Below are 27,938 nucleotides of genomic sequence, written 5' to 3' on the forward strand. Positions count from 1 at the left end.
ACATACGTGTATCAATATCCAAATAAAAAGAAGGAGTTGCAGGGCAGAGGAAATTCTGACTATGGACAACCTTGACTTTATTTTTATTCTTTAAAATTTAGACAACGATCGACAACTCTAACAACGTTTTATAGTCTTATCTCCCCTAACGGAAGTTGAATCGTCGCCGCCATCGGAAAGTTTGTTTTGGCTTGCTAAGCAATGTCAATCCATTGGAAAAATTTAGACCGTACATGTTCGTGTAAGTACTGTGTCATGTAGATATTAAATAGTAAAGAAATGATGGTACAAGACATCTATCAACATGTATTTATGTTTTTACATTACAGAAAATGTTAAACCAGAAATATTATTGAGCTGTTGAGAAATTGGGATCCAGAATTTGCACTGCAAAATTTCAATAGTCCATTTTCATAATCCGGACTTTGGCTTCGTTTGTTAAGATTTTAAACAAAGTGGAGTAACTTTCTATGAATTTGTCATCCGACCGACTGGTTTGCTGTCAAGTTGGAGCAAAGGACAGCAGTAGACTCCAAATTGAAATTCAAATATTCATTTTTTTAGAGCCAAGGTACATGTACATTTTTGTAAGTACTAAGATACTTTTAAAGTAACTTACTTCAAACCATTCAGATACTAACAGGACTGAAAATAGTTTTAAGTTTCCAAGAAAAATGTTTACTGTTTTCTCTTTCTTTAGAAATGAGACCGTCAACCAGGTTGTCGGGTGTTGATGGTTTATGTCCCAATTGAAAAACTTGTTTAAATGGCTTGCTTTTCATAAATATAAAAAACGACTACTTCGCAGAAACTTTGTAAGAAGCGTTTCAAAAATACTGGATTTGTAACTGAGTTGTACTGTCCTAGGGTGGTCATAAGATTGAGAACTGGCAGCTAACACATTTTATGGCCCTACTGTAAGGGAACTCCTTAATCAATAGTTCAAATAGGCAACTTTCACATTCGCAATTTACTTAGAATCTGGTGGAAACTGGTTCACAGTTATATACATGTCAAAGAAACGATATTTGATTGATTCGATGGCTGCAAGAACTGTAATAGTAATGTGGGAATATGTCTCCGAACATATGGAGGGTGAGTGGGGATGTGCGGTAAAATGGGTCTGTTGCCTGAAAATGGCCCTTCCCCTACAAAAAAAATTTATGTGACGCCGAGTATAGTTGAATTTATATTTGGCTATCAAGATCAATATTCCACTAGCCAGAATGGCAAGTTGGGGAAAAAAATGGTTTCTCACACTGATTGTACTTGTAGTCTCATTTTAAAGCACATTTACTCTGCTTGCATATGAAATCAAATTGTGGTTTCCAAAGCTAAAAATAAAATTACCAGTTCCCAGTAATCGTAAAACAGCCCATGACCATATATATATGGCTCCTGCATGGTAAGGGTTAAAATTTGTGATGTTCGAATAATCAATTATATTTAAAAATTGATCAATTTTATAAGTCATAGCAATGATCCTTTGGTGATGTTTGAATAATCAATTATATTTAAAAATTGATCCTAGCAATGATCCTCAGATCGATTTTTTTTTTTTTCAGAAACGATTATCATGAATCTGGATCAGAACTCCATTTATTCCATCAGCAACATCTGTTTGTAAATTAGCCATTTCTTAAATAAGGGTAACCACAAAATTACTGAACACTTATCCGATCCATTATCATGTACATATTGTATATGTTACACCACCAGAGCAGCTGGTACTGTAACTTATTTAAAGGGCCTCAGTGACAGATACACGGGTCATATGGCTGAGTATCAACAACAAAAGTTTTTTGACCACATACATTACAGGCAATAAAAAAGGGTCATGCAGAAATATTTTGAGTTTATTAAAATGCATTAAGCAACCTGTAAACTACATTTTGTATGTTAAAAGTCACAAGCCAACAAAGGTTTATGCATTTAAGACATGTTTATCAAAGACCCAAATATTCGAACAGTTAGTCCCATTTTAACCAATAATGGCAGCGGACAGGTGACTCCGAATATTCTGATTAATGGATTATTATCCGATTCCCAACACTACTGTACCAAAAGAGACATAACAGTCTGCATACTTTTGGGTGAAAATTAGAGAAAACTTTTATTTTATAACATCTTATATTTATTTATGATTATTGCATAAAACTTTACACACTTGTTAGTTATTTTAATCTGAAGTTCTGTATACTTATTCATGATGATTCAATATTTTATTTTTGAGTTATTGAATTTTTTTTTCTTGTATAAAAGGATTGGTTTTTTTTTCACCTTTCATGCTGCATAAGGGAAATTTAGGTGGTGCATTAATCTTTAAAAAATATGTATGGGTATTTGGGTCACAAAATAACTATGGGAATTTGACTGCTGTACAGCTAATGAATGATTATTACACACTACAATTAAAATAACTTAGAAAATATGTCTAAAATTGACAGGTGCATTAAACCATACTACTAGATGGGTAGGATGTTCTTGAGGATTATATAAGACTTCAAGCATTGTAACACATCAGTATTTCTCCTGTGACTTTTTTCCGTTAACCTAAAATATGTCCATGGAAATATTAACAGCACATAGAAAATTATTACATGTGATCAGTAGATTGACTTCACATACTTTGTTATATTGCAAATCATTGTCTACATTTTTTTAGGAAAAAAAAAGATAAATGCAAAATAGCCTACTATGGAAAACTTTTAAAAATATAAATAATAAATTAATTGTTTATCATAATGTCACATTTTAGATTTTTAACAAATAAACAAAACCATATCAACTTTCTAAAACACATATCATTTAAAAGTGAAAGTTAGATTTTATTTGAAATCAAATCGTAATTGCATGTAGTAAAAACTTTGAGTAGCTACATCAAATGTACGGAGGAAGTTGTTTACAAAATGCTGGAATTTTTAATTGACAACATATTTGTCCAGTGTGGTGGACATGTTTTTTAACAAATGGTCAGCATTCCAATGGGAACAAATTGTGCTCCTTTACTTGCTGACCTATTCCTTCACTCTTATGCGGCTGACTTTATAGCTGATCTGATCAGAAGGAAAGAATATCGTTTGGCTAGATCCTTCAATCTCAGTTTCCGGTATATACATAGATGACGTATTACAAAATGTATCTTTAAACAATTCTAATTTCGGGGATTTGATACATTGCAACTACCCATAAGAACTTGAGATAAAGGATACTACAGACACTGTGAAGTCAGCCTCATATCTTGACCTACACTTAGAAATTGATGGTAAAGGAAAACTATTGACCAAACTTTACAACTAACGAGATGACTTTTCATTCAGAATTGTCAACTTTCCTGTCATCTGTGGCAACATCCCTTCAGCACCTGCATATGGAGTGTTCATATCACAACTCGTACATTATGCCAGAGCTTGCCGAAACTATGCGGACTTCTTGTATCATGGTAGAACTCTAACAAATAGGCTTCTGGAACAGGGTTATGTTGCTACGAGATTGAAGTCATCACTACAGAAGTTTTATGGTTGTCATCATGAACTTGTGGATGATTATGGTGTATCCATCTGCACCATGAAAACTGATTTATTCAACGGGTCATAGTTTTCCTTTCCTCGTTTGTCTACCCTGGACTTGACTTTTTATGAGCAACTCGGCGGGTGTTTCTAGAAAAGCAGAGGACGCTTAGTCTACCGGTGCACCTGGTCCATGCTCCCAGTTTTTAGTGGAGTCTGAGTTGCTCATTTGCTTTTGTTACTTTGTATGTATGATTTTAGTTACTTTATGTTCTTTGTTGTGTGTGTCTGTTTTCAATGTCTGGTCTTTGTCCCTGGATTACATTCTTTTGATTACCGCTAGAACCTTGGTTCCCTTGATTACTCTTTCCTACTTATGATTTTTAAAATAATTAAACTGCAAACTGGTTTTCAAAATATTACAGAATGATAAATAATAAATATATAAATTGTCACACACGTGTAATAATACAATTCAGTTTTATATATAAATGCCAAAACTTATCAAAGACAAAGTAATTTCTACATATACATGTATGATGTTTAATTAAAACACTGGTAAATACACTAATTCATCTACAAATTTCCTGAGAACTAAATAGTTTTGAAATTTTAGTTTAACATACTTAAAATTTCAAACCCTAAATTATAAAAAAAAACTATTTTTAATTTATTCCACTTATATACTAATTCTAAAATGCTGAGATAGCCACCTGCGTGTAATAATTAACTGTGTAGGTAAAACCACTTTTAGACCTGTACATGTACCTGTTCAGTTAATTATTGATTTCCTGTTGTATATTGGATAGAGGTGATGCTGGGGGGGTGAGGGGGTGCGGGGTCTTGTTAATTAAGGGCCAATAAGCAATAAATACCTGCCATTGGATGACAGGTATATTCCAGACTACGCTGCGAGCTGTACTGTACATGTATAAAGAACTTTTTTAATGGTGTCCACAAAATGACCACACCTATCAGTGATTTTAATTTCTTCAGAGCTGTGGACCTACAAATGTATGATCAGGCCTAAAGAAGAGAAAACTTTACCTTGATATAATTGAGTTAGGCAGTACAGACAGAAAGATTTACCATTGTTTATTATTAATTTCTATGTTGTAGCTTATGCTATTAAGTATGTCTCATCCAACTTTATCATACTTTCTTTGGCAATTTTATTTTCTGAATGAAAGGACATGTGCCATGATGAAAATTTGCCCAACCAGAGAGTGAGCCATGTGTTCATTTTGATCCATGGAGATCCCCGATGTTGTAACAGTTTTTGTTTCTCTCTTTTAACGACTTTATGTTTTATAAAACTTTGAATTTTTCAAATTATGAAGGAATGAGTCAGGATATACTTGGCATGACACCCTGTACAACCTTTTATTATTCCAAAAACATTGATTATGTTTTTTTCACAAGATGATGGGCGTATCATGTGCTCATGGCACAGCTGTTTATTATATATTTTTAAATCTTTAAATGTTAAATTCTCAAATTGTAAGTCCACATGGTTTGTAAGTCTCAATATTGTTTTATTTTTCTAACGGCAATTCCTGATGTAGAACGTATGAAATCTGGGAACTGATCTGCTTTTCCCTGTTTACTTCCAGGATCTCAAAACTGTATAGAAAAAGATACATGTATTTGCCTTTTTTATCGGTATTTTTACATGTAGAAACATGTTTTTCTCTTTAAACTGCACTCAAAACTCTGTAAATGACAAATTTCATGCATTTGGTACATGTAGATTAAGAACTGTTCTGTTGAGATCATGTAGTCAAGTGACAAGACTTACATACAGTACCCTGTAATTGGTATCAGTCTTGTATTGGCTTATTCCTGAGTGGGTATACATCAAAACATGGAGGCTAAAAATATAGTGCACTTTCTTTTTGCCTTTTTCTATTTTCGTTTTTTAGCAAATGATATTCATTTTTTGTCAAAAGCACAAGGTAAATATCAAGCTATGACACTAAAAACTTCTTAAGAAAAATAATGCTTCAGAAAAGGGGATCTATTTTATGAACTCAAAATAAAAGTGAAAGAAGAAAAGTCTATTTTAAGTCCGAACTGTCCTGTAGTACCATAGTTTGTGCCTTTTTTTTTCTAAAATGAACCTAAAATTGATGTATGACATTTCCTTAATGGAAAAACTTCGTCAGAAGTTAAATTGAAACTTGTCTGTTTTTTTTAAATCACGAAAATGTAAGGTTTAGTTAGAAGCCTTAAGGGCAAAGAATACAAGACTGAGACCAGTTGGAAAGACTAAATTTTCAACTTTTTAATCTGAGTTATCTCCCTTTGCACAGTAGTTACTTTATTGCATTCTTCACGATAGGTGGTGAACAAATAGAGAATTGAACATCAGATTCCATTTTTTCTCCATTTCATGTACACATGTGAATGTACTTGTAGTTATATGTTGCAAATAAATATTTTTCCCCTATTTTTGTAGTATATGCACATGAACATGTGTGTAGCCTTGAATAAAGCCTTTCCTCAACAATTTTAATCTTCAAATGAACAATGGCATTTAAAAACAAATGTCTTGTAAACAAAAATTTTAAATAAATTATCTTTATTCTGTTGATACATTTTTCCTCTCCCATTTTAAGGAAGGATTACTAGGACTGGGAATGTGCATGTATAATGTGACCTTACTATTATATGAATCAAGTCTTTGATTGGTTGAAATTTATCTTATAAGCAAACATGATTTTTTTTTTTAGATATGGATTTGGAAATCTGGATTTTCTCATTACATATCTTTATTTTTACTGTATATTTACTTCCTATTTCGCCAGCTTCCGATGTTTTCATTGGCTTAGTAAAATCGTGTCTATGTAGGAACTGTCTCACAAAATGTACATGTAGTATATACACTGTTTCGGTGCTTTATGTCTTCAGTGTAACAACAAACAACAATGATCTACAGGTACATGTATTGTTAAAAAAGATTTTTTAATTTTCAGTATTTTTAAAAAAAAAATAGTTTTTGAACAAGAAAAATACCCCCAAAAAACAACTGCATGTTCATGTAATTCTCAACTTGAATAACAAAAAAAGCGTGTACATTTTCATGTAGGTCCCATTGCTCTTCTCTGAAAACATTTTTTTTCTTTCTACAATGTGCATGATGTTACTTTGCAGCATGAATATAAATGGTCTTATTTTCGCTCTGTCCCTATGTTTGTCTGTCCATCCCCTGGCAGTTTCCAGGTGATACAAAAAATGTTAAGTGTGTACTTAAATAGTATAATAAAATACAGAACAAGTACAAATTTAGGTTTTATTTGCAAGTTATGTTTTTGACCCCCCCCCAATTTATTTTTTTTTAATTGGAGTTATCTTTCTTTGAATATCAAAGAAACTCAGTTTGATCTGTGATTTGTAAAATAAGCATGTGTCCACAGAAGTTAGATACAACACAATGTGGCGACTGTCATTTAATGTCCCATTAGATGGCCTGCTTTCATTTACCACTTTTGCATAAAATTCATGATAGGTTATTGGTTTGCATTTATTTTCGTTAAAATTCTCAATGACTGGCCCGTAGTATAGAGGTCTGTATAGGATTCAACTTGCCCTAAACAAGAAATGTACATGTCATTTTCCTAGTCCAAATCAATTTTTACCAGCCCCGGGCTGGGGCTAGTGGCTATCAGGGGTAAAAATTAGGAAGTACATTGTCTAAACTGGTAGCCCAGACCATATTTTTTGTTTAATATTTTCTATATGTTCTACAAAATTTTTCCCGAAAGTTTGGTAGCCAGCTCAAAAGCTAGTTGCCATGGGCAACTCAGCTACTGTTAATTTTTATCCCTGCTAGATATACCAAAGATTAAAATTGGAAGTTGTCCTTTTACCACTAGGCATGTTGCGTATATATACATGTAGGAGATTAAGTGACAACTGGTCGACTCAAAGTCTGAATAAAGTGAGTGGGGTGACATGCCTAAATGTAGTAGCATGAGATATTTAATCTCAGGGTGGCAACACTGTAGGACAAAGCAGGGTCTATTCAATCGTTAAAATTTTCTCATCCTATAATGCATGAAATGAGTGTATATGTATTCTAAACTACAATCAATCAATCAATTTTTCAGTATATAACTTGATTTCAGTGCAGTGCAATATTTATGTTAAAAAGTAAAAGGCTCAACTTAATTTCATGAATAAACAAGATTTGAAAAAAAAAGAAATAAAATTGATACCCATGAATAAAAGTACAACTACTGTATATGTATATGTACCTTTTACAGGGGCTGCTCTGGCTCCAAAAATTCTGTTGCCAGAAAAATCGGCAGCTGCCAATTTTTGTCGCCAATTTTCAGAGAGTGGAGCTAACTTAAGTGTCAGAAAAAAAAAACTGTCCTGTCTTAAAGTGGATGTTCAAGTTACTTTTATCAATATGTACACCCTAGAATATGTTTCTACGGTTGTATGGTATCTATTTTACATGTACGTATAGTGTCAATAAAAACAAGTTTTCAATTATATAATTTATTATAATAAAATAAATCTAAAAGTTTTATGGTATTTGTACGTGTACATGATACATGTATGAACTGTTTGTAACTCATATGAATATGACTAATCAGAACTGAAGACTAATCAATAACAAAGGAGTACTATGTGAACACCTCAGTATTGTGTGTCAAAAAAAATGAATTACCAAAATATTTCAGGCTCTTCTTAGATACTACAAGTATTGTATTTCTAAATATATACATGTAGATAACATACTTAATCTGTAAAGAGGTTACCACAGTGTATGATAAGAATTTAAAACTTAGTTCTCGTAAAACAGCATTTAATCAAGTACCAATGGAATACTAGTGGATATAAATTTGAAACATTTAAACCCTGTTCTTAATAAGAACACAAATTTTTCAGTATGTAGTTAATTTATTGTGACATTTGACAAGAGATTACTAAAAGAAACACAATAGTCATTAAGTGGATGGGCTGATAATAAAACAACTAACCAGCTGGATGTGTATTGTGTTTAAATATTTGGACTCAACTAAATATTATTTACTTAAATTCTACATGTCTTTATATAAAAGCCTATAAAATTTAATCCTGATTTAAACAATTTGATATAATGTTTCTATGATAGAAGAGTAAATGCTGATCAAATGTTCTTTATCAAGGTATTTGTTTTGTCAAATGCATGTAGCTGCATGACCCAAGGTGAGGTCTTGTGGTAATCCTTCCATTTAAAATATTACCCCACACTGGACATTGTACATATAAACATGACATAACCCACTTCAGATTGTAAACAGGTTGTGAGAAACAAAAAGGACATGTTTATGAATAATCCTATTTCAGTATGTGATCAGGATTTTGTATAGTATAATCATAGCATTGCAAGTTGTGAACTGGAAACAAATCTCTAAAACTTTATGTGTTGGTGAGTTAGGTTTAATCCTGAATCTGATTAGTGGCAAGGTGCTCTGTGGATATATTGTTAAACCATTGGTTAAGACCAATTATCATGGATTAGTGTTACAAAATCCTTTTTGGAAAGAATGGCTTTTAGTGACATCAACTGGGTATAGTAAAACTCAAGGAATAATGGCACTTAACGAGATCGACAAGGTAGAAACTTAACACTTACAATTATCTAATGAAAGTAAATAGTTTAGATAAAAGATAAATAAAATTGTCTTTGATTACTAGGTATTGTTTGTATAGTATCATTGTCCCTGGTCATTTCCGTGTAATTTTCAATGGGGGTTGGTCAATTGCGTGTTTGTACGATCTGTTGTTTGTTCTTTATTGACAACTGATATGCATGTTACCTCAGTTTTTGTAGTTTATTGAAAGTATAAAACTGTGACAATGGCAGAGTATAGGGTTTAGTTAATATGTGTACAGGAGAATTCACATTGAAAGTATTGTTAATTGGAAATCTAGCTCAATGTTGAAAACTAGAATGAAACTGTTTTTTCTGCTGATAAGTTTCATGCTGTTTTAATTACTGGATTAATTATAGATTATTCTGTACATTGAAAAGTGCTAATTGTGATAGAATCTATTAGTAATCAAACTTGTTTGTTCATAAATGATAATTGGTGTTGAGCAATTAGTATCATATAGGTGGCTGCACTACACATCAAAATCCAGTAGCTGTGGAAAAAAATAGATTTCTTGAACAACATTCTTTGTGCACTTTTGTTTTCCAGAAAGTCTTGGATAATCTATGCCTGGGAACTGAATTACATTTATTGACTTTTTGCATTAAATCCTCAAGGACTAGGAGAAAAAACATGTTTATTAGCAAGGTATAACAATATCTGTTTACCATATTGAATTTTTGTGTCAATTTCAACATGGATTATTATTTCAATGATTTTCAGTGGGAATATAGACCTAGGGACGGATTACTGGACCACAGGAGTAGACCTAGGGATATATTATTGGACCCCACTGGTGACAGAAGAGATAGGTTTTTAGACCCAGGTAGTGATAGTGATTCAGACATGTCGTGGAAAGGTCCACATTCACCCGGTTTCAATATACAGAGCAATGTTCCAGGTAGGAAATATAATAGACATACAAATATCTTAAAATTAAACTAATTGAAACTCTATCTAATTTGTTTGTAACATGTACTCCTTTCTTACTGAAAAATGATCATTGCTAGGTTATATACATGTACATATTTGCTAGTATGTTTTATAAGGAGTTTCAGATGGAGTTTATGTTGCCAGTAAGTAAGCTGATACATGGCTACCCTTATATTATTCGTGTGTTACATGGACTTTTACTTGAATTGGGTACAGAAATAAATATGGTACTAATGTTTTTAAATTTTTACAATGTATCACATTACAGGAGAAAATCTTTACAACAGTTTATTGGACTGGCAATGTCAACTGTGAAAAATTAAATGTTAATAGTTACTGGTATTCTGTTTATTACAGCTTAATACATTTTGAATTGCTTGTTACACCTAGTACTTATATTTTTATAACTTTGCAAAATCATTTTAATTCAAAAACATATACATGTACATGTATAAGATTAAAGTTTTCATAAAAAAACCTAAAATACACAATCCAACAAGAAATATTATGCAGTCAGTCTTAAAAGACTTATTTACTAGCACTTGATTACATTAATTTTAATTGAATAAGGGAAACACTAATTACTTGACAAGGATAAGGTATTTCTATAGAGCTAATTATCTAAATAAATATGTACCTGGAATTGTAGCTTAAGAAATTAAATCTGTCAGAATTTACCTTGCATATTTAATTTTTAAAATCTCATAGATTTTTATCATATTTATAAAGACATATTTTATTGACTTTTGAAAAATTGATTATTTGATAAAAAATTGTGTTAAAGTTTGACTTAAATTTTTCAATACGTTTTCATACAGTGGCCAAATTGAATGTCAAATTTATTGAATAAAGGATACTTTTTTTCATGACTTGTTATTGAAAAGTATGAAAATGTATACTAGAAAATTACATAATAATATAAATATAAGCCACTTCACATTTTCCTTTAAATACTCTAGCTTTTATCTTTCTTATGAAAGAAAAGGAGAATAGATTAAGAATCGACCATGACAATAATCTTCTTTATAGTTAAATCAGTTTTGGGTACATTTAAAAATTTATGTTATGTGTTATTACAAACAACAAAAAATCTTTGTACTACAAGTTAACCAAGTTTAGTCAGGGATGAAACTCATTATATTTTAAGGTCAGACTAATTTCCATGCAGGACACTTTCTACCACTATGAAAGGATGCCGTTTTAATTTTTCTCAGGAATATTTGTTTTACCATCTGGTTAATATTTTGGATAGTTAAAACTTTTCTCTTAGGTGGAGGATATAATCAAACAAAAAATAATATGCCATTACACTGGAAAAAGACATTCCTCGCGAAAACTTGGAAGTTATTGTAAAAGGTATTGTGATGAATGGAATTATTTAAACCTTAATACTGGTGAGTTTTTATGTTTGAATACACACTTGTACATGTACATGCATCATTCAGTACTTCATAAAATATATTTACTTGTCAAAAGTAAATAGAAGGCATTCAAGTTTACTCTCTATAAAACTTAATGTTTCAGGGGCTATTTAATGCAGACCTAGTTATATTTATGATAAAACCTGATGTAGTATTCTTGGTCATTTACATGTTCTATATGTACATGTATTATGCACTTTTCATAAACATGATAAAACATTAAAAAGTACATAATGTACATGTAGTGTAGATACATGTACATGTATTGCTGGTGACCTTTGGATATCTGAAGTTGAGTTGCTGTTGGGCTTGGGTGAAGTTGTATGATAATACATTTTATATACATGTAATTTACTTCTTAAACATGGTAGATTGAATGCTGTTTATATGTTTTCCTTTTTTCATGACCAATTCGTAATTTTCACATTTCTGTACAAAACCCCTTGTCTATAGAGGGAAGTGTATATATAATCCATATTTTATTAACTATTCCTTATTTTTATTGCATCTTTTGTCAATTTTTATAAAAATCCAGCAAGTAAGGCTCAACTTTTGAAACTAGGAAGACCTCTGTTACATTATTTTAGTAAATTCTTTCTTACTGTATCAATATAAGCTGGCTTTTTTTACTTCATTATATATTAATAATGCTTGCCACACATGTAGTATACATTGTATATGTTCCATATTTAATGACCATTTAGGCCAATGTACAGCTTATCAAGTTTTTACAAGAATTCCACTTTTGATCCTTTATATACAAATTACACTACAAATTGAAGCTTTGATATCATGAAGGCTAACATCTCTTTAAACATTGTAAGTCAACATGACTTTAAAGATTTGATGTAATACATTCATGTGTTCAAGGCTTTTAAGAGCTAGTATCCATTAACTGGCAAAACATGTACAAATGTACTTTACATGAATAAGGTTCTGTATGTTTGAGGAGGTAACAAAAATGCTGCCAATCAATAAGCCCTTCAGGAACATTCCTAATACTGTGCAAGTACTGTTGTTCATTGGATACCAATTTTGGTTGTTTTGGTGAGTTCGGTAAATCACAAAATTGAATGAAAAGGAAATATTCTATTCGTTTGTATGATAGAGTTGTCAAATCAACAAATTCAAGAATCAACTACCTGATTATTTTTTCCTAAACCATGAAAATTAGTATCCATGAATAAAAGTACCTCCATAGTCTCTTCATGTATACAACTACATAATGTACATTATCATTAGTTCTAGAGGTGTATAGTAATTTAAATGTGTTAATAAAATTTGTAGGTTTCAATTAATAAAACTTAAGAAACTGCTCTGATGCATATAAAAAACAAACAAATCTGTGGATATACATTGTACCATAATGGTATACTGCTAAGGAAACTAAAAGTCAGTTAATTAGTAAGGGAAAATAAATATTCATGCTTGGCTTTAAATGATGGTTGAAAAATGGCACTTTGGCTGCCTATGACCAGGAGTTGTCAGGAATTACTTTGACATAGTTAGTCCTCAATTAGTTTGATTGTGAGAAAAAAAATGTATAGCATAATTTATAACAAGCCCAAGGAACCTTGAACTAGACATCATTAATTTACTAGTCAGGCCATTAGGCCAGTGTGAAATTTAACCCTGCATGACCACATGGTATCAGCTGGTTTTAGACTACAAGGTTCTTTTTTGGTGTATTTCTAAAGGAGATTTTCATATACAGTAATGATAATCTACTGCTTTTTTCAAGAGACAGGTGCACATGTTATATAGTTCCCAAGTCAACTTCATTTACAAGTTAAAACATATACGTAGGAATGAGTTTTACTATGTTAATGTTTGTACAATATCAGACTTGAACATATTGAAAAGTCAGCATTAGAGAAAAAGCGGGAGAATTACTTGAGTAATCTGTAACATAACAAATAGTGTCATTGTTCTGAAAAGCATTGGTTAGCCATGTAGATTGACTTTTGCTTTGTGACTGACCTCATAGATTAAGTTATAGTACCTGAAACAATAGTAGTTTTTTAATGAGAAAACCCTGGATTAAACTCTCCTTGTTAAAAAGAATTAAAAGTTGATCTTTAATGTTTTAATTTAAATAGTATAATCTTTAATTTTTCTGACCATGCACATACTTTGTATCTACAATGTACAACTGACCTCAAGTGCAGACTTTTTCTGTTGATTCTGCAAACTTCTCAGTGACCATGTTAAAATTGGATAGTTTCGAACTATTAATTAAATGAAAGCTCTTTAGTGCGATAACAAATAATAATTTTGATTATGTAACAGATGGAGATATTGTAGTGCATTCCAAACTTATTGTTTTTTATTTGAAAGTGTAATTAGTGTTTAAATAATTAATGAGGTACCACATTTCTGTGAAATGGAATTGTCTGGGGAGCCATCAAGCCCATGGCCTATGTACAATGGTAATAGGGGTATTAGTGTAGAATGGAGAAATTATTACTCTTCTAGTGATAAATGTATGAATGATAACAAATATTCTGATAGCTATTTCTCATCTAATCACTGCAATGGTAAATCCTTCAAGGAACTATGTCAACAGAATTCATACCTCATTAAAAGGTTGGAGTGGTACAATACTCCCAACTCACATTACCATCCTCAAGACAGAAGGTTTAAATCTCAGGACCAATGCTATGATCCCCTGGGCCCATTGTATTACACTCAGGACCCACAATACGATTCTCAGGAACCATGGTATAATCGGCCGGATCCCATCTGTCAGGAAATATGCTGCAAGCCAAGTATATATTACCGTAGTAAATCTTGGATCAAGTTAAATCAAAATATTAGTTATTACTTATCTTATCTAATTTTTACAGACTACCAGAAGATGTTACAGAGTCAGATATCATCCTCTCCAGGTAAGGTGTAGTACATTTATATTTAGCAATGATACTATAATTAGAAACACTCATCTGATATAGGATTTGTGACAAGTTTTACAATATCTTACCATAGTAAGTTTAGACAATATTTTACTTACCAAACGAGAGAAATTTTGAGGAGTCATTATTCAATATTTTAATGATCACGGTGTAATCATAGCATGGATAAATAAAGTAAGCATAGTTCATTAGTTATAAAAATATGATTTCTTGTTTCTTATACAGAACTACTTTGGTTCTTCGTGTATAGAAACCAGGTGATCAGAATTTACACTCCAAGATAAAATAAAATGATGATGTAAGATTTGATACCCTTGTGTAATAAAGTAAACTTTTGGAAAACATATGGAGCTTTCTTAATGTATGGTAAACTAAAACATATTGTAGATTGTGATCAAGGTATAATATTGAACCATCTTGATCATTTAAAGATTTTTCAACTTCCAGTAAACTCTTTTCTTGATTTCAGGATGGTCTGACAGTAGAATGGAGCGATCGGCAGACAGATTTGGACTATACTCATCCACGCATCAGCCATCAGGATCAAGAGCAAATGACATTTCATATACTGACAGACGTATGTATCAAACTTATCAACCTTCCAAATATGGTATGTCTAGTAGTCCAGGTTATGACTCTTACATGAACCGAGATTTTCAAGAAAATCGTGATCAGGATTTTAGTGAATTTACAACTGGTCCTTTAGACGAAAGTGTCAATACTATTGGCCTTGAGGAACCAGGGCGGTCAAGCTCTTATGTTCCTTCATCATATGATTTGAAAAAGTTTGATGATGAATTGTTTGGGAGATCAGGAAAATCTAAGTTTTTGGACAGTAACAGTGGAAACGATAGTGAGCTCAACCTAGACACTCCTAACACTATAGTGAATGACTCATGGATATCTCCTCCGATGAGACATAAACCTGATGTCTCTCCAGGTGAATTCAAAACACCAATGAGACATAATAGACCTGGCCTTAGAGATGCTTCAAAATTTACTGATGACAAAAAACATGTGATGCCATCTAATGACACAAACTTAGCAAGCAATAACCATAACTCTCAGAAATCTGGAAACTTAAACCAGTGGCAGAATCAGCATCAAAACCATATGGCATTTAGACATTCTGATACCCAGGTATGTATCTAACATACTTTCTCCATTGCTATAACCTTAAAAATTAAAGTAACAAATAGTAATCAAACTGCTGTATAAAATAATCACTTTTATTTACCTTCAATACCCAAAAGAACAGATGTAAGTACCAATGATAGAGAATTGTCACATGAAGCTTCATTTAGATACCAGGGATGATTTTCTTCCGCTTTTCACCTATGTCAAATCCGATTTTACGTCTTAATTCTTTTTTCTTTTTTTTCTGTATATTTACTACTGAATTCCGCTTTGTTGACCTTGTCAAATCATTGCTGTAGATACAGAACATAAAGAGTTAATACTTCTTGCTTGCCAAGTTGGGAGTATATAATGATAGAAGTACCCATCCTCTATCCATATTTTCTTTTGTACTTCCATTATGAAGAGGAATACATGTATTGTTAAACTAGAGTTACAAGCTGGTCAAGAAGAGGGCAGTCCAGGTTAAAATAAAATGGCACTTTAATATGTTAGAGGTACAGTAAAAGGCACATCATGAAAGCATCAACATTTATTAGGGAAAATTGACACAAAAGGGCAAGGGTCTTATGACACCACCCAAAAACCATCTGTATGGAAAACTATGAACATGTTTATTTATTGAAGTATGGATAGGTGTACATGTACAGTCTATGCACATTTTACAGAAATCTCAGGGATTAGCCACATTATTTAAGCACTTGTCAGATGATCAAGCTGGGAGTGATAAATGGGAGTCTGTTAGAAGAGCGGCTGATGCCATTATACAGGAGAAAGACATCATGATTGACAAGTTAGTATTACTGTATTATGGGTGCAGGGGATGGTGATTTAATGATGTATGTAGAATGGTTTGTTGTTAGTGGGACAGAGCATTAGCAATATCCTATATACCTGTATGTAGGGGTCTGAAACCTGACTGGGTCAAAAATTGTTCTGTTTGGAATTATATATGTAATTCAGGAGTGTCTGTACAGGTGCAGAGTGGGTGTTTCAAGTCTTGCACATGCTCAGTGGTCTTGACATCATCCATAACAAAATGGCAATGCATCGCAATTGCCCAGATATAGTGCTGTGCATCATAGGCAAAGCCTAAATTATGTTGTTAATGTAATGGTCACTAACTCAGTTGTGCACTATAGAAATGTTTGTTTTCTCATCCAGTTTGCACACCCCAATTTTCAGATGTCTCTCATAGTCATCTTTATGAGAAACCTTTTGATTACAGGTTGAAGATGAGAGTGATGAGTTTAGAGGAGGAGAACACTAAATATGAAAATAGATTAAAGAGAGCTTTAATTAGTGATGTCAGTGGTGAGGAAGATGCTATCAGGAAAATACAGGTAATGATCAATCAGGGTCTATTGAATGTTTGTATTTTACTGTCAAATTGAAATGCCTAGGAGCAAAAAGAATTTTCTCTGAATGCTAATGGTAGAAATATACTCTAAGAATAGGATTTTTACTGATATGTGAAGATACATAATTTATTTAACATGTTAATTATTGAAATTTATTACAAATAGTTCACTGTTGTGTAATTTTAAAAATGTATTGGTCACTTCAATATTTTATTTTACTATTATCCATTTTTTTAGAATTTGGATATTCAGAATGCATCTGTGAAAGCTGAATTAGCTGAACTTAAAGCTAAGAAAAATTCAGAGCTGGATGATTTAGAGAGGAAATTAGGGTAATTCTTAACATTGATATTTGTAATTTTTTCATAAATGAATCTGAAGTACTGATCAAAATATAAGCATTTCTTAATAATGAATTATTTCAATGGTGTAAAATATTTCACTATAGTGGCTCAACTTGTAAATGCAGACATGTATGTATTGTCTATTTGGGAATATTGAGTAATAGAGGGGGTACCAATCCCATGGTGCATCACAATCTTTTTGGTTACGATTCGGGAATTGATACCAGTACTGCTTTTTACAATTTCAATACAATTCCTCATTTAGCTTAACCAGAAGTCAAAGACGAAGTAATGACTGATAAAAATTTTGTTCCTCAATCACAAACTGATTTATCTGCAGTTTTGTATAAATTAGATTTGCTTAAAATGTAATTGATAAAGGCTAGTCAATAGCTATGTATGTGACTGTGTGTCATTTTTTTGTAATTTGTTGATATGTAAATGAAGTAACGCAATCAAGACATGTCTGTAAATAATCACGATACAAAGCAGATTGTCAGCCAAGAATCATATGTATATCGGATGGTGGAATCGTCACACCCCTATGAATCAGTAACAAATTAAGGGTCATCTGAATTTTCAGAAGCAGTGGAAACTTAGTCCTTGTATAATTTCATCTATGGCCATACAATTCCATTTTGAAACTTGATGCAACATCCAGTTTTTTTTTTACTAACAAGTAATGAGGTGTGTTTAATTAAACATTTTCCAACTATTATCTCTGAACAAATTGTGCATGTTATGATTATAACTAGCACACCAGAATCAATAGCAGGCTTCCTGTGTGACGAATTGTTGATACAATGTAATATGTTATATTAAATCAATAAAGAAAGATCAACACATCAGTTTTTTTTTAAACAAAAGAAAGTAATAATTTGATGTAATAGTTATGTAAATGAACAGATTTTAGTCTATAACAAGAAATGCAGTCAAGTTATTAAGTACAGAAGATGGTAATGCCAATCAGTTCACTTTGTGTGGTATTTTATCAAGGTGTCTCTCAGATACTATTTGCACATTTTGTATTGCTTTCATGCTATCTTTAATCAATGAACAGTGATATTGTCAAAAGTTTGTATTAAGGACTTGTGGTTTGATGTATGTATAGTGGTGTACTACTCAGTTCACTATCTTTCCATCTGTCCAAAAGTGGTAGTAGGTAAATAAACAGTCAGAAATATTAATTGTTCCATCCAGTCACTGCATGTAGGATCTAATAACGCTTCATTCTACTTTTTGTTTAGATGACCTTTTCAGAATCCTCAGGTTTTTGACTGATCAGAAACATCATCTGAGCAGAAAGTAGGATGGAGTGTTGTTAGATCCTACATGCAGTGACTGAATGGAACAATTGATTGGTTTAATTTTACAATGTAATTAGATTTAAAAACAATGTGAAGAATTTGAAAACTGATGTTCACTTTTTGTCTTGAATGAAATAACCATGCTCATGTTTTTCATTGTTTCTAGGTTTCTCATTTCTGAGGTGATCTTTAATACATCAAAAAGAGGTGTGGTTGTATCATGCTTTAGTACTGCTGTTAATTGTTAACTAATTGACATTTTAATTATCCTCTGGCCTCATTCCATCTTTCCATTCACTCGCACACCCTTGTTACCAAGCCCCAAACAGCATCTAATTCACTCTAGACACTGTGGCCAGCCCTTTCAGAAAATGCAAGAATCTTGCAAAGTCAGGTAAATGTGAATGATTTTACATGACGTTATCTGATTGTCAAACAACATTGAATAATGTCAGAGTTTTGCAGTGTGGAGCTTGCTTTGTTATCTGTAACTGTCTAGAAACATCATCATTCATTTTCAAGGTCACAGTTCTAGGTTGCCAGATCATTTTTTCAGGATGATGACACCTTTGTTTCATTTAACATAGGAATGGCCATCACAGAATATGAGTTTTGTATGTATTTAAATATACAGATAACATTTTGTTTATTTCAGTGCTGCTGAACATGAAAATTTACAACTGAAAGCAGCTCTAAGATCCAGAGTACCTGGAAATGATGCAATAGAAAAGCAGGTAGGAATTTTAGTATTCCCAGCTTCTAAGGTTCATGCTGCTGATAATTTATATTTTTGAAAAAATGCCTTATTCTGTATTTTTTTTAAAATTTTGCTGCAAACTTTAATGTGCAATGATTAAAATTGACTTATCACAAAATAAAAATATTTTGAATATATATATATTTTATAATTTCAAGAAAAAAAGCAAGAGTTATGAATAAATTTATGTATAATATGATAAAGAATTAAATGTTTCTTAAGAATTGTTGCTAACCCTGAATTTTCCTTTGTCTATTACAGATAACTCAGCTAACTAGTGAAAGAGAGGAATGGAAAGGAAAGTTTATAGAATTAAGAGAGAACCATCAGCAGATGAAGGAAAAATTAGACCATCTTCAGGATTATCTGAGTGATCTACCAACCATGGAGGAAACGTCTGCTAATCTCCAGGAAATATCCTTTACTCTGTCAAAAAAATTGTATTAATGCCTGGCCATCAAGTTTCACAAAGTATTATTGTCCTTTAAATATTCAAGAACAAACGTCTTCCAATTTTGCATCAGAGTGGTTTTATTTATTCAATTCACACTGTTAGTTGTGGTACATTGAAGACCCATGGGTGGCTTGGAGCTGACATTTGTCGTCCTGGTGGGGTTATTGTCCTTCAACATTTTCACCAAATCCATTCTCTTTAAAGTGATTTACAACATGTTAGGCATTGGTTATTTAAAAAAAATCATTAATATCAATGAGTTAAATAATACTGAAAGGACTTGCAGAAAACCAAAATTTTATTTACAAGACACTGGTTTTGTTGTATTAAAAGGGAGACAACTCAATGATCTTTTCTCCAATAACTTATTATTCTCCTTAACTTGTTTCACTTAAACAGTTTGAGAGAAGAAACCAAATTTCAGCGACAGCAATTGGAGCAGCTTCAGGAGAAGTTATTTAACAGCAAAAAAATGTTATCACAAAGAGACATTAAAATAGAGGAGTTACAAAATGAAATGGACCATTTATCTGGTAAAGTTAAAAGTTTATCATCTGAGTTAGATAGAATCAAATCTGATGGTGAAGGTGCTGCCCTCCAGAGGTGTGAAGAGGAGGTAATCAGACTCAAAGAAGACAATCAGAGACTTGCCATAGATTTTGAGAAAGCCAAAAAGGTATAGCATGACAAACTAATAGAGACAGAGTGTTAGCAATGTCCTTCATATGTAGATCTTCAGTCAGAGTAAGAATGACTCTAAATCTTTCTGGAAGTGATATATACAGTTAGGATGTGAGTGATATATACAGTTAGGACGTGAAAGTTTGAACTTTTAAAGCAGAGGCAAGTCATATAATATATGAAGTCACTTATACCTCGTTGGTTGAGATACCAGCAATATAATAACAAAGCACTGCAGGAGTACAAACAGCTCCTCATAGGCAAAGCCTTAAATAATATTAGCTTAAATGAAGGACTATTGTGCGAGGACCTGTATTTGGGGGAATAAGTTCCTTACAAGAGAATCTGAATTTTTTTTTTTTTTTTTTTTTTTTCATAATAAGGGTATATTTGTAAAAAGCCCCATTAATTTTTCTGTTATGTTGATATAAGGGTAATTGTTTGATTTCTTCCCATAAAGTTCATTCAATTCTTCTTTTTACATTCAAAAAGAAAATGAAGGAATAAAATATGATTGAAAAGACCTTTAACACACTACAGATAGATCAGTTTGTTGTCAAACCTTAAGAATGATGGTCAGCCTATATTCTTATGTTATATTTTTACTGATTAACTTTGCTAAGCCTTGAAATCTATCCTTCTGCTTGATTAGCTGTTGGAAACTAGTCACAGAAAGGTCAGGCACATGGAGGTTAAGTTACAGAATGAACAGAAATCCTCCCAAGGTAGACTACAACAGGAAGAGGAAACAGTGATGGCTTTGAGGGAGGAGAGTCGACTTAAAGATGAACAGATGATGAAAATGAAAAGAGCATTAAAAGAGGTAGGTAACAAAACAAAGAAATGTTTAATTGTTTTTTTGTATACAAAATGTACATGTATATTGGAAGGGAGTGTAACTTCTATCCGCAGTGGTTGTCGTGTATTTGTGCCAATTTTTGAAATGTTTTATTTTTCATTTGCACCAAAGACTAGCTATATCGTTTGCATTTTTTTCCAGGTAACCATTAGGTAAAAGAAGTTAAATAAAGTTTTTAATGATTTGTCCTCACCCAAAACTGTAAACACCGGGTGTAAAAGTTGTATATGTTCTCAAAGTTTTGAAGTTTCAAGATTGACGTAATCCAATCTGTGACAAATAGATGGAATATTTGACAGTCTTATACGTATAGATTGTCAAACGTTTCGAAAAATTAGAACAAATTGTGTATGATGATTTAAACATGTAACTCTTAGGCTTAGATTACATACATGTATTTCATGTCATCATGGATATTTACATTTCAGTTTGGAAGTAAGAACCAAGATTTGATGGATCAAAATCTGATCATTAAAGAGCAGCTGAAACATTTAGAGTATTTGAGTACAGATGAGACACAGAAACTACAGAGAAGATTTACACAAGAGATGGGGCTTTGTTTCTCTGAATTACAGTCATTGGTGAACATATGTATGCAACGAGCAGAAGGGAAAGATCCCAATATGTCCATGTTATTAGGAGTAAGATGTAAGTGATAGAGGAGGAAGTCCTTGTAATGGTTATTCCACGAAAAAATTTAACCTATGACCTTTGAATCACTGGGAGTGTGATTTTTTGGCCTAACAGGAAGTGTATGAAAAATATATTAATGTATATATATATACACAGAACGTCTCAGAATGTGACGACTCTATTCACTACACTGCTCCATCGGATCAAATTGATACAGGGAAGATAACGTAAACTTATAGAAGGGTCTGAAAAGTTCCCAACGATGTTAGAACTGTCAAATTTGCGAAGTAAATTTTTGTCGTTCCCTCCGCGGGACTTGAACTCGTACCGCTGTGACATCAATGGCTAGAACGCCTGCACTAAGTCCAGCGCCCTAGACCACTCGGCCAGCTAGGCTATAGCCTAGGGAGTACACGGTACTAGGATGCCACATGATTTTACCAGTATTAAAGTTTTGATTTAGGATTTTTTCTTATTTTTATAAATTAGAATTAAACTAACAGTTCCGAATATCAAAAATTCAGTTTATTTTCAATTGCACTTTAACCTTTTTGGGGGACTTCTCTATGGCTCATGACTTCACCCTATTACAGGTCATACCTGCCTCAAATTGATATACAAATGTAAATCAAATATATGATTTTACTTTAACAGGATTATAGAAAGAAGTGTTTAAGTTTGTTTTTTGTTCAATCCAGAAACATTTTGTAGAATTAAAGTGGAATAAAATGTGTTTTATTGTTTTCTGCAGCTCCATTAAATGAACATGAAATGGATGTGCCAAACTCAGGAGATGAGAAACAAGCACTAAGACATTGGTTATCAAAGTTACGGGACCTACGAGCAGAGGTGGAGAAATTACGGTCAATGATTAGTAGTAAATATGCTGAAGATATGGGAGAGAATCTTAATTGTGCTCAGCAGTGAAACTTTACCCCCCTTCTTCTAGTTTGTAATGTTGGAATACGAGTAAAATAGATGGTGTCTAAGTATGGATGCTTCCTTTTAAAGCATTTGCTCAACACAGTGAGTTTATAAGTCTGAAATACTGAACTTCAGACATTGTTGGATCTGTCGGACCTGACTGAGTTAATATGTTATGGGGTGATTGAAACTGAAAGATTGTTATGTACAGTTTACAGTCTTAACATGCTCTGAGAAGCAAAATGTCTGACTTACACAAACAAGAATTCAAGAGCTCATAAATAGAAGTGAATTCTTAATTAGGCTTGTTGAACACCAACTGAAAAGAACTATATTGAAAAGAATATGACAAATAAGAAAGGATAATGCTCTTGGAGGTGATATGTTAGAAAAATGTTTCGATGGGATGTCTAAAGTACTATAGTTTTTGGAAGAGTGGACGTTAAATGTTTGATCTTGATGTCTAATAATATGTGTTTCTTGTACAGTGATAGATCAAAGATTTCTAAAAATAGTTAGATAGAAAGGATCTGAGAAGTCATGGTTTAGAAAGTAGTTATTGTATTATATGTAAGGTATGGTGCTAATTTATTAAACTGTCTCAAAGACAAATATATGATCTCAGGGACAATTCCTACACTTCTACAAAGTAGACTCATTTTATAATCATTCCAATTACATTCCAATGTTAGTGCACTTTTTCAGTTTTTTAAATGTAATATTTATTTTTTTTTAGTATGGCATTTTGTCTAGATTCTAAAGATCATACTTTCACTTCATTCACATATTCACATAGTTAATTGAAAAAGTGTTTATATGAAAATTTCAGTTTTTCTCTCTTGATATGACTGTTTTGTAAGAGAAGAGATTTACATTCTACTATAGTGTGCTTAGAATACATGTACCTTTTTTTCAAACTTAAAACAATGTCTTCAGACTTTTTTTTTTAATTTAAGATACTGAATATTTACCAAAAATTCCAATATTGGAGATCATTTTTAAATGCTACATTTGTATATGTGCCTTTGAAATAGAAAGCCACTTATTGTATGTCCCAAATTCTTTTGTTTTATTGTTAGTCTTATCTGTCATTGCATCATCTTGTCAAAATACACCTCATGTATCCGTCCTATGCCTTGTTACCTGTGATATTTACTTTACCAAATAGTGATATTAGTTGCATGTGTGTGTGAATATGATTTTTGTACATTGTATGTATCTCAGAGTTCTTGACATCTGTAAAAAAGTAAATCTATTTCTGTCGAGACAAAAAGGGTGTCATTTTCTGATAAGGTGAAGACTCTTTACCATACCAATGTTTAGAAATGCATCTATAGTGCTAATCTTTCTATTATATGCATTTTCTCAAGGACTTGTACTTATCTTGTTTTGTTGGCGTATTGTCGAACTTATATTTTTTTTAGTTAATTGTTTTATGGGGAAGTAGAGGGTTATCTACAATGATAAGTGGTTTAGTAATCAGTTAAGGGTAAAAAAAGATCTGTAAAGAAGATGTTTTTTGTTTCATTTTTCCAGCTTTTTTCAGATTTTCTGCATGTAATCTTGATAGATAGAAATAAGAACATTATATTTTATGGTACTTAAACAATGTCACAAATTTGATCTGTTTTATTGTGTTCCTTAAGACAGGATGATAATTGTTTGTTGAATCATTCATTATCTTTTAAGTACTAAAAGTGTTTTCTCTTGTGAAACCAAGTCAAGTCTTAGTATTTCCTTCTTTTATGAATGACAATAAATTATTGTTATATATTTATGTCATTTAACTATAGGTCTAGCTTTACCATTCCGTCCCAAGTTGGCAGTATTTCAGGTCACATCCTATCAATTCATACATTTTTTGTGTCATGGATAAATAGAAAGTTTTATCTATATTTCCTGTCATTAAAACACTCAAAAGATTAAACTCATTGTTATCAAAGAAGGCAAGGTTTGGCTTCATAATTAATGTTCACTGTCATGTCATGTGCAACATTTTTCGAGAACTTCCTTAACTTGAGAATATATTAAAACAGAAATTTAAGGTTTTTTTAAAAGGTCAAAGTTTGTTAAATAGAAAATTGTCATGAACTGCTACAAACAATTATAATTGCATGAATTGGGTTTCTGTCTTTCTGATAAATTTTGAATTCATTATGCTTGTGTAGAATATATGTACCATATCCAGATATCCTTTATGTAAGAGTAATCAAGGGAACCAAGGTTATAGCGGTAATCAAAAGAATGTAATCCAGGGACGAAGACCAGACATGGAAAACAGACATACACAACAAAGAACATACAGTAACTAAAATCATACATACAAAGTAACAAAAGTAAATGAGCAACTCGGACTCCACTAAAAACTGGGAGCATGGACCAGGTGCACCGGTAGGGTAAGCATCCTATGCTTTTCTAGAAACACCCGCCGAGTTGCTCATAAAAAGTCAAGTCCGGGGTAGACAAACGAGGGAAGGAAAACTATGACCCGTCGAATAAATCAGTTTTCATGGTGCTGTATTCTAAACTCTGTAGGAAAAATCACTGATTTATTAATAGTTAAAACCCAAGATCTTAAAACATCATTTAAATGCATCAATGCAGATTATATGTACATTTTTATTTTTTGTACATGTATTATGATACAGTAAGGTATTGTGAATGACTGGGTCCACTTTCATACCTTATTCAATGAAGGGTGAGGATATACATGTCTTGTCTTGTACCTACAAATGTACAATTATATTTCCCAAAATCTTATAAAAAAGTACTAACTGGAAATATCTCTGAATGAGAAGTTTAAATCAGATGATGATGCTACAATATTATAATGTATGGATTGTTTACATTTGAGGAATAAGTTTCAATATTGAAAAAAGACTAGCTTTTTATTTCTACATGTATAGTTAGCATAGCAACTATTTAATGATCTTAGGAAGCAACCATTTGATGTTTTGGGGAGGGGAGGGCTATTATTTTATTTAGACAAACTTCTTTTTAGCAACTATAATTTTATTTTTTTCCAGGGCCAATAAAAAAAACAATTTTTTTCACCATCTATTTAAAACAAACTTTTGTCATCTCTGACTACATATTTTTTTCATGTTTTTAATTAGGCAACAATTATTTTTTTTCTGTCATTTTTTTTAAACAAACTGTCTTATTTCAGCCCAGTGATATTCCACAATTCACAGGAACAAACATTTTTTTCCAAAATGAGAATCCATAGTCCCCCTCAGAAAATCAAATGGTTGCTGCTTTAGTGCTAATTGTAACAAAAAAAAATCATGTTTAAATAATTTACATCTATGTATATTTTTTATTCCATTTTGTTGGGAAGAGCAGCTATTTTATTGATTTTTTTTGTTTTGTGAAATAATTTTTGAATGAAATCAAAATGTGTTTACAAATGTTTTCTTCAAATGGTCTAGTCCAAGGTGAAATTAAAAAGATTATTAATTACATTTTGTCATTAGCATGTTAGAGATTAATTATTGATAGTTAGTATGTTAATTATTTTATTAGTGTTTTATCTGAAGTGGAAATATATACAGAAATTTTTGTAGTTAATGTAAAGACCTGAAGCAGTTTATTAAACATTAAAAATATAGCCTGTCACTGCCAATTATTTCTCTTTGAATGTATTAAATTTTTGTATCCCCACCTGGTGATCTGTACGTCTTTCGTCACATCTATCTTTACAATTTTTGTATGCATCTACTTATCAAACCAACTGATAATATGACAAGACTGCAGTGTTCTAGAATTTTTGAAAATTTTCATTTACCCAGATTTATTTCACCACTCTCTGATTACATGTGCCCATGCCACAGGTGACAGGAAAGAGGAATTCTAGAACACTGAAGAGTCTTATATATAGAGCTTTTAAGCCTGGTTCCAATTTTTTTTTTCTGTAAATGCAGTTAAGACCAAAGACCAAAGTGTATTAAGTTTGCTAGTACTGAGTACAACATGGGCCCTTGGAACCAGGATTTTCTTTTTTTCTTTATCACCAAAATTTCATTTAATCATTTTGTTTCCTTATTTGGACTGTTATGTGTGTTCTCTGATATATTCTATATTTTGGTGACAAAAAAAATGTATTGGAAAAGTTCTGGTCATAAGGGTCTTTGGAGTACATCAATATGATTCACAGCAATGAAATTTGTATTTTTGTTGTTACTAAACTTATCATAGTATAGAAATTGTTTCACATCATATTCTTGTCATTATATTTACACATATGAGGTTTTGTTTATAGAATTTTGGTCTTTACTCAGTGAGCAATGACTTCTATGTTTGGATGTGTGTTTTGGACTAATTCTAGTGAATTCACTCAGTCACATGACGAGACTTAAGTGTTCTATAGGTATGCCATATGGTAGGATATAATTTTAGACTGAATGGACATCAACTTACTTATGTCTGAAGAGTGGCAACTTTCTTGATATTATTACATCATTATAACTAAGAAGAAGTGGTATCCTTTAATAAGCTTTGCTAAAGGTTTTTTCTCGTATTGATTTTAATTACCAATATCTGTCACTAACTTTGGTTAAGACAAAGGGTCACATAGCTTAGATATTTTAAGGTTTGTTTTAGACAAGTGAAAGTTGTAGTATAGGTGCATGATTTATTTTGGATCTTGATCAGTAGTAGATGATTTCTTCATAATTCTGTAAGAATTTCATAATTGAGTTACTGTGTCAACTCATTTATCAAGCTCAGCATGAAATTGAAGTTTTAAGTAAATGAAAACTTTTTGTAAGTTAAAAGTATAATGAAAAATGTATATTTCTTTATAGTTAGTGCTCTTAATGTAATTGTATAAAATCAACGATGATAGAAAAAGTATGAATTATTTTTGTCTTCTTGTGCTAATTCTCCTGTAATTAGTACATTCATAATATAATTCACCTGCTGGTATGTAGGCATTAATGTTTTTTTGCCAAAGTCAAACAATTTTCTACTGTTGGACTTTTGAGAGTTGACTTTTAAAATTTTATTTTATGGATAATACAAAATGATTAAATTGATATAAAAGACTTGTTCACTTTA

The 27,938-nt window shown here is 31.9% G+C and overlaps 1 protein-coding gene across 3 annotated transcripts; it reads left to right on the top strand.

The window, feature by feature from the left end:
• On the top strand, window positions 1-27,928 carry LOC148614572 (centrosomal protein of 85 kDa-like). Of its 3 annotated transcripts, none has more exons than XM_088588750.1 (13): window positions 1-241; window positions 9,881-10,058; window positions 14,358-14,399; window positions 14,893-15,563; window positions 16,229-16,353; window positions 16,789-16,903; window positions 17,159-17,253; window positions 19,228-19,306; window positions 19,591-19,743; window positions 20,175-20,459; window positions 21,117-21,287; window positions 21,752-21,971; window positions 22,708-27,928. In XM_088588750.1, exons 2-13 carry the CDS (start codon window positions 10,004-10,006, stop codon window positions 22,881-22,883), a joined length of 2,187 nt encoding a protein of 728 aa, XP_088444876.1. In that variant the 5' UTR covers window positions 1-241; window positions 9,881-10,003; the 3' UTR covers window positions 22,884-27,928. The 3 variants fall into 3 exon arrangements, with proteins under 3 accessions (XP_088444876.1, XP_088444874.1, XP_088444877.1); XM_088588748.1 differs by lacking the exon at window positions 1-241 and adding an exon at window positions 8,752-9,119; XM_088588751.1 differs by lacking the exons at window positions 1-241; window positions 9,881-10,058 and adding an exon at window positions 11,180-11,484.
• The last annotated feature ends 10 nt before the right edge of the window (window positions 27,929-27,938 follow it).

The sequence above is a fragment of the Perna viridis genome, chromosome 6 (genome assembly GCF_037379345.1).
Source record: "Perna viridis isolate PV_CMFRI_1.1 ecotype Kerala chromosome 6, ASM3737934v1, whole genome shotgun sequence".
Classification (NCBI taxonomy): domain Eukaryota; kingdom Metazoa; phylum Mollusca; class Bivalvia; order Mytilida; family Mytilidae; genus Perna; species Perna viridis.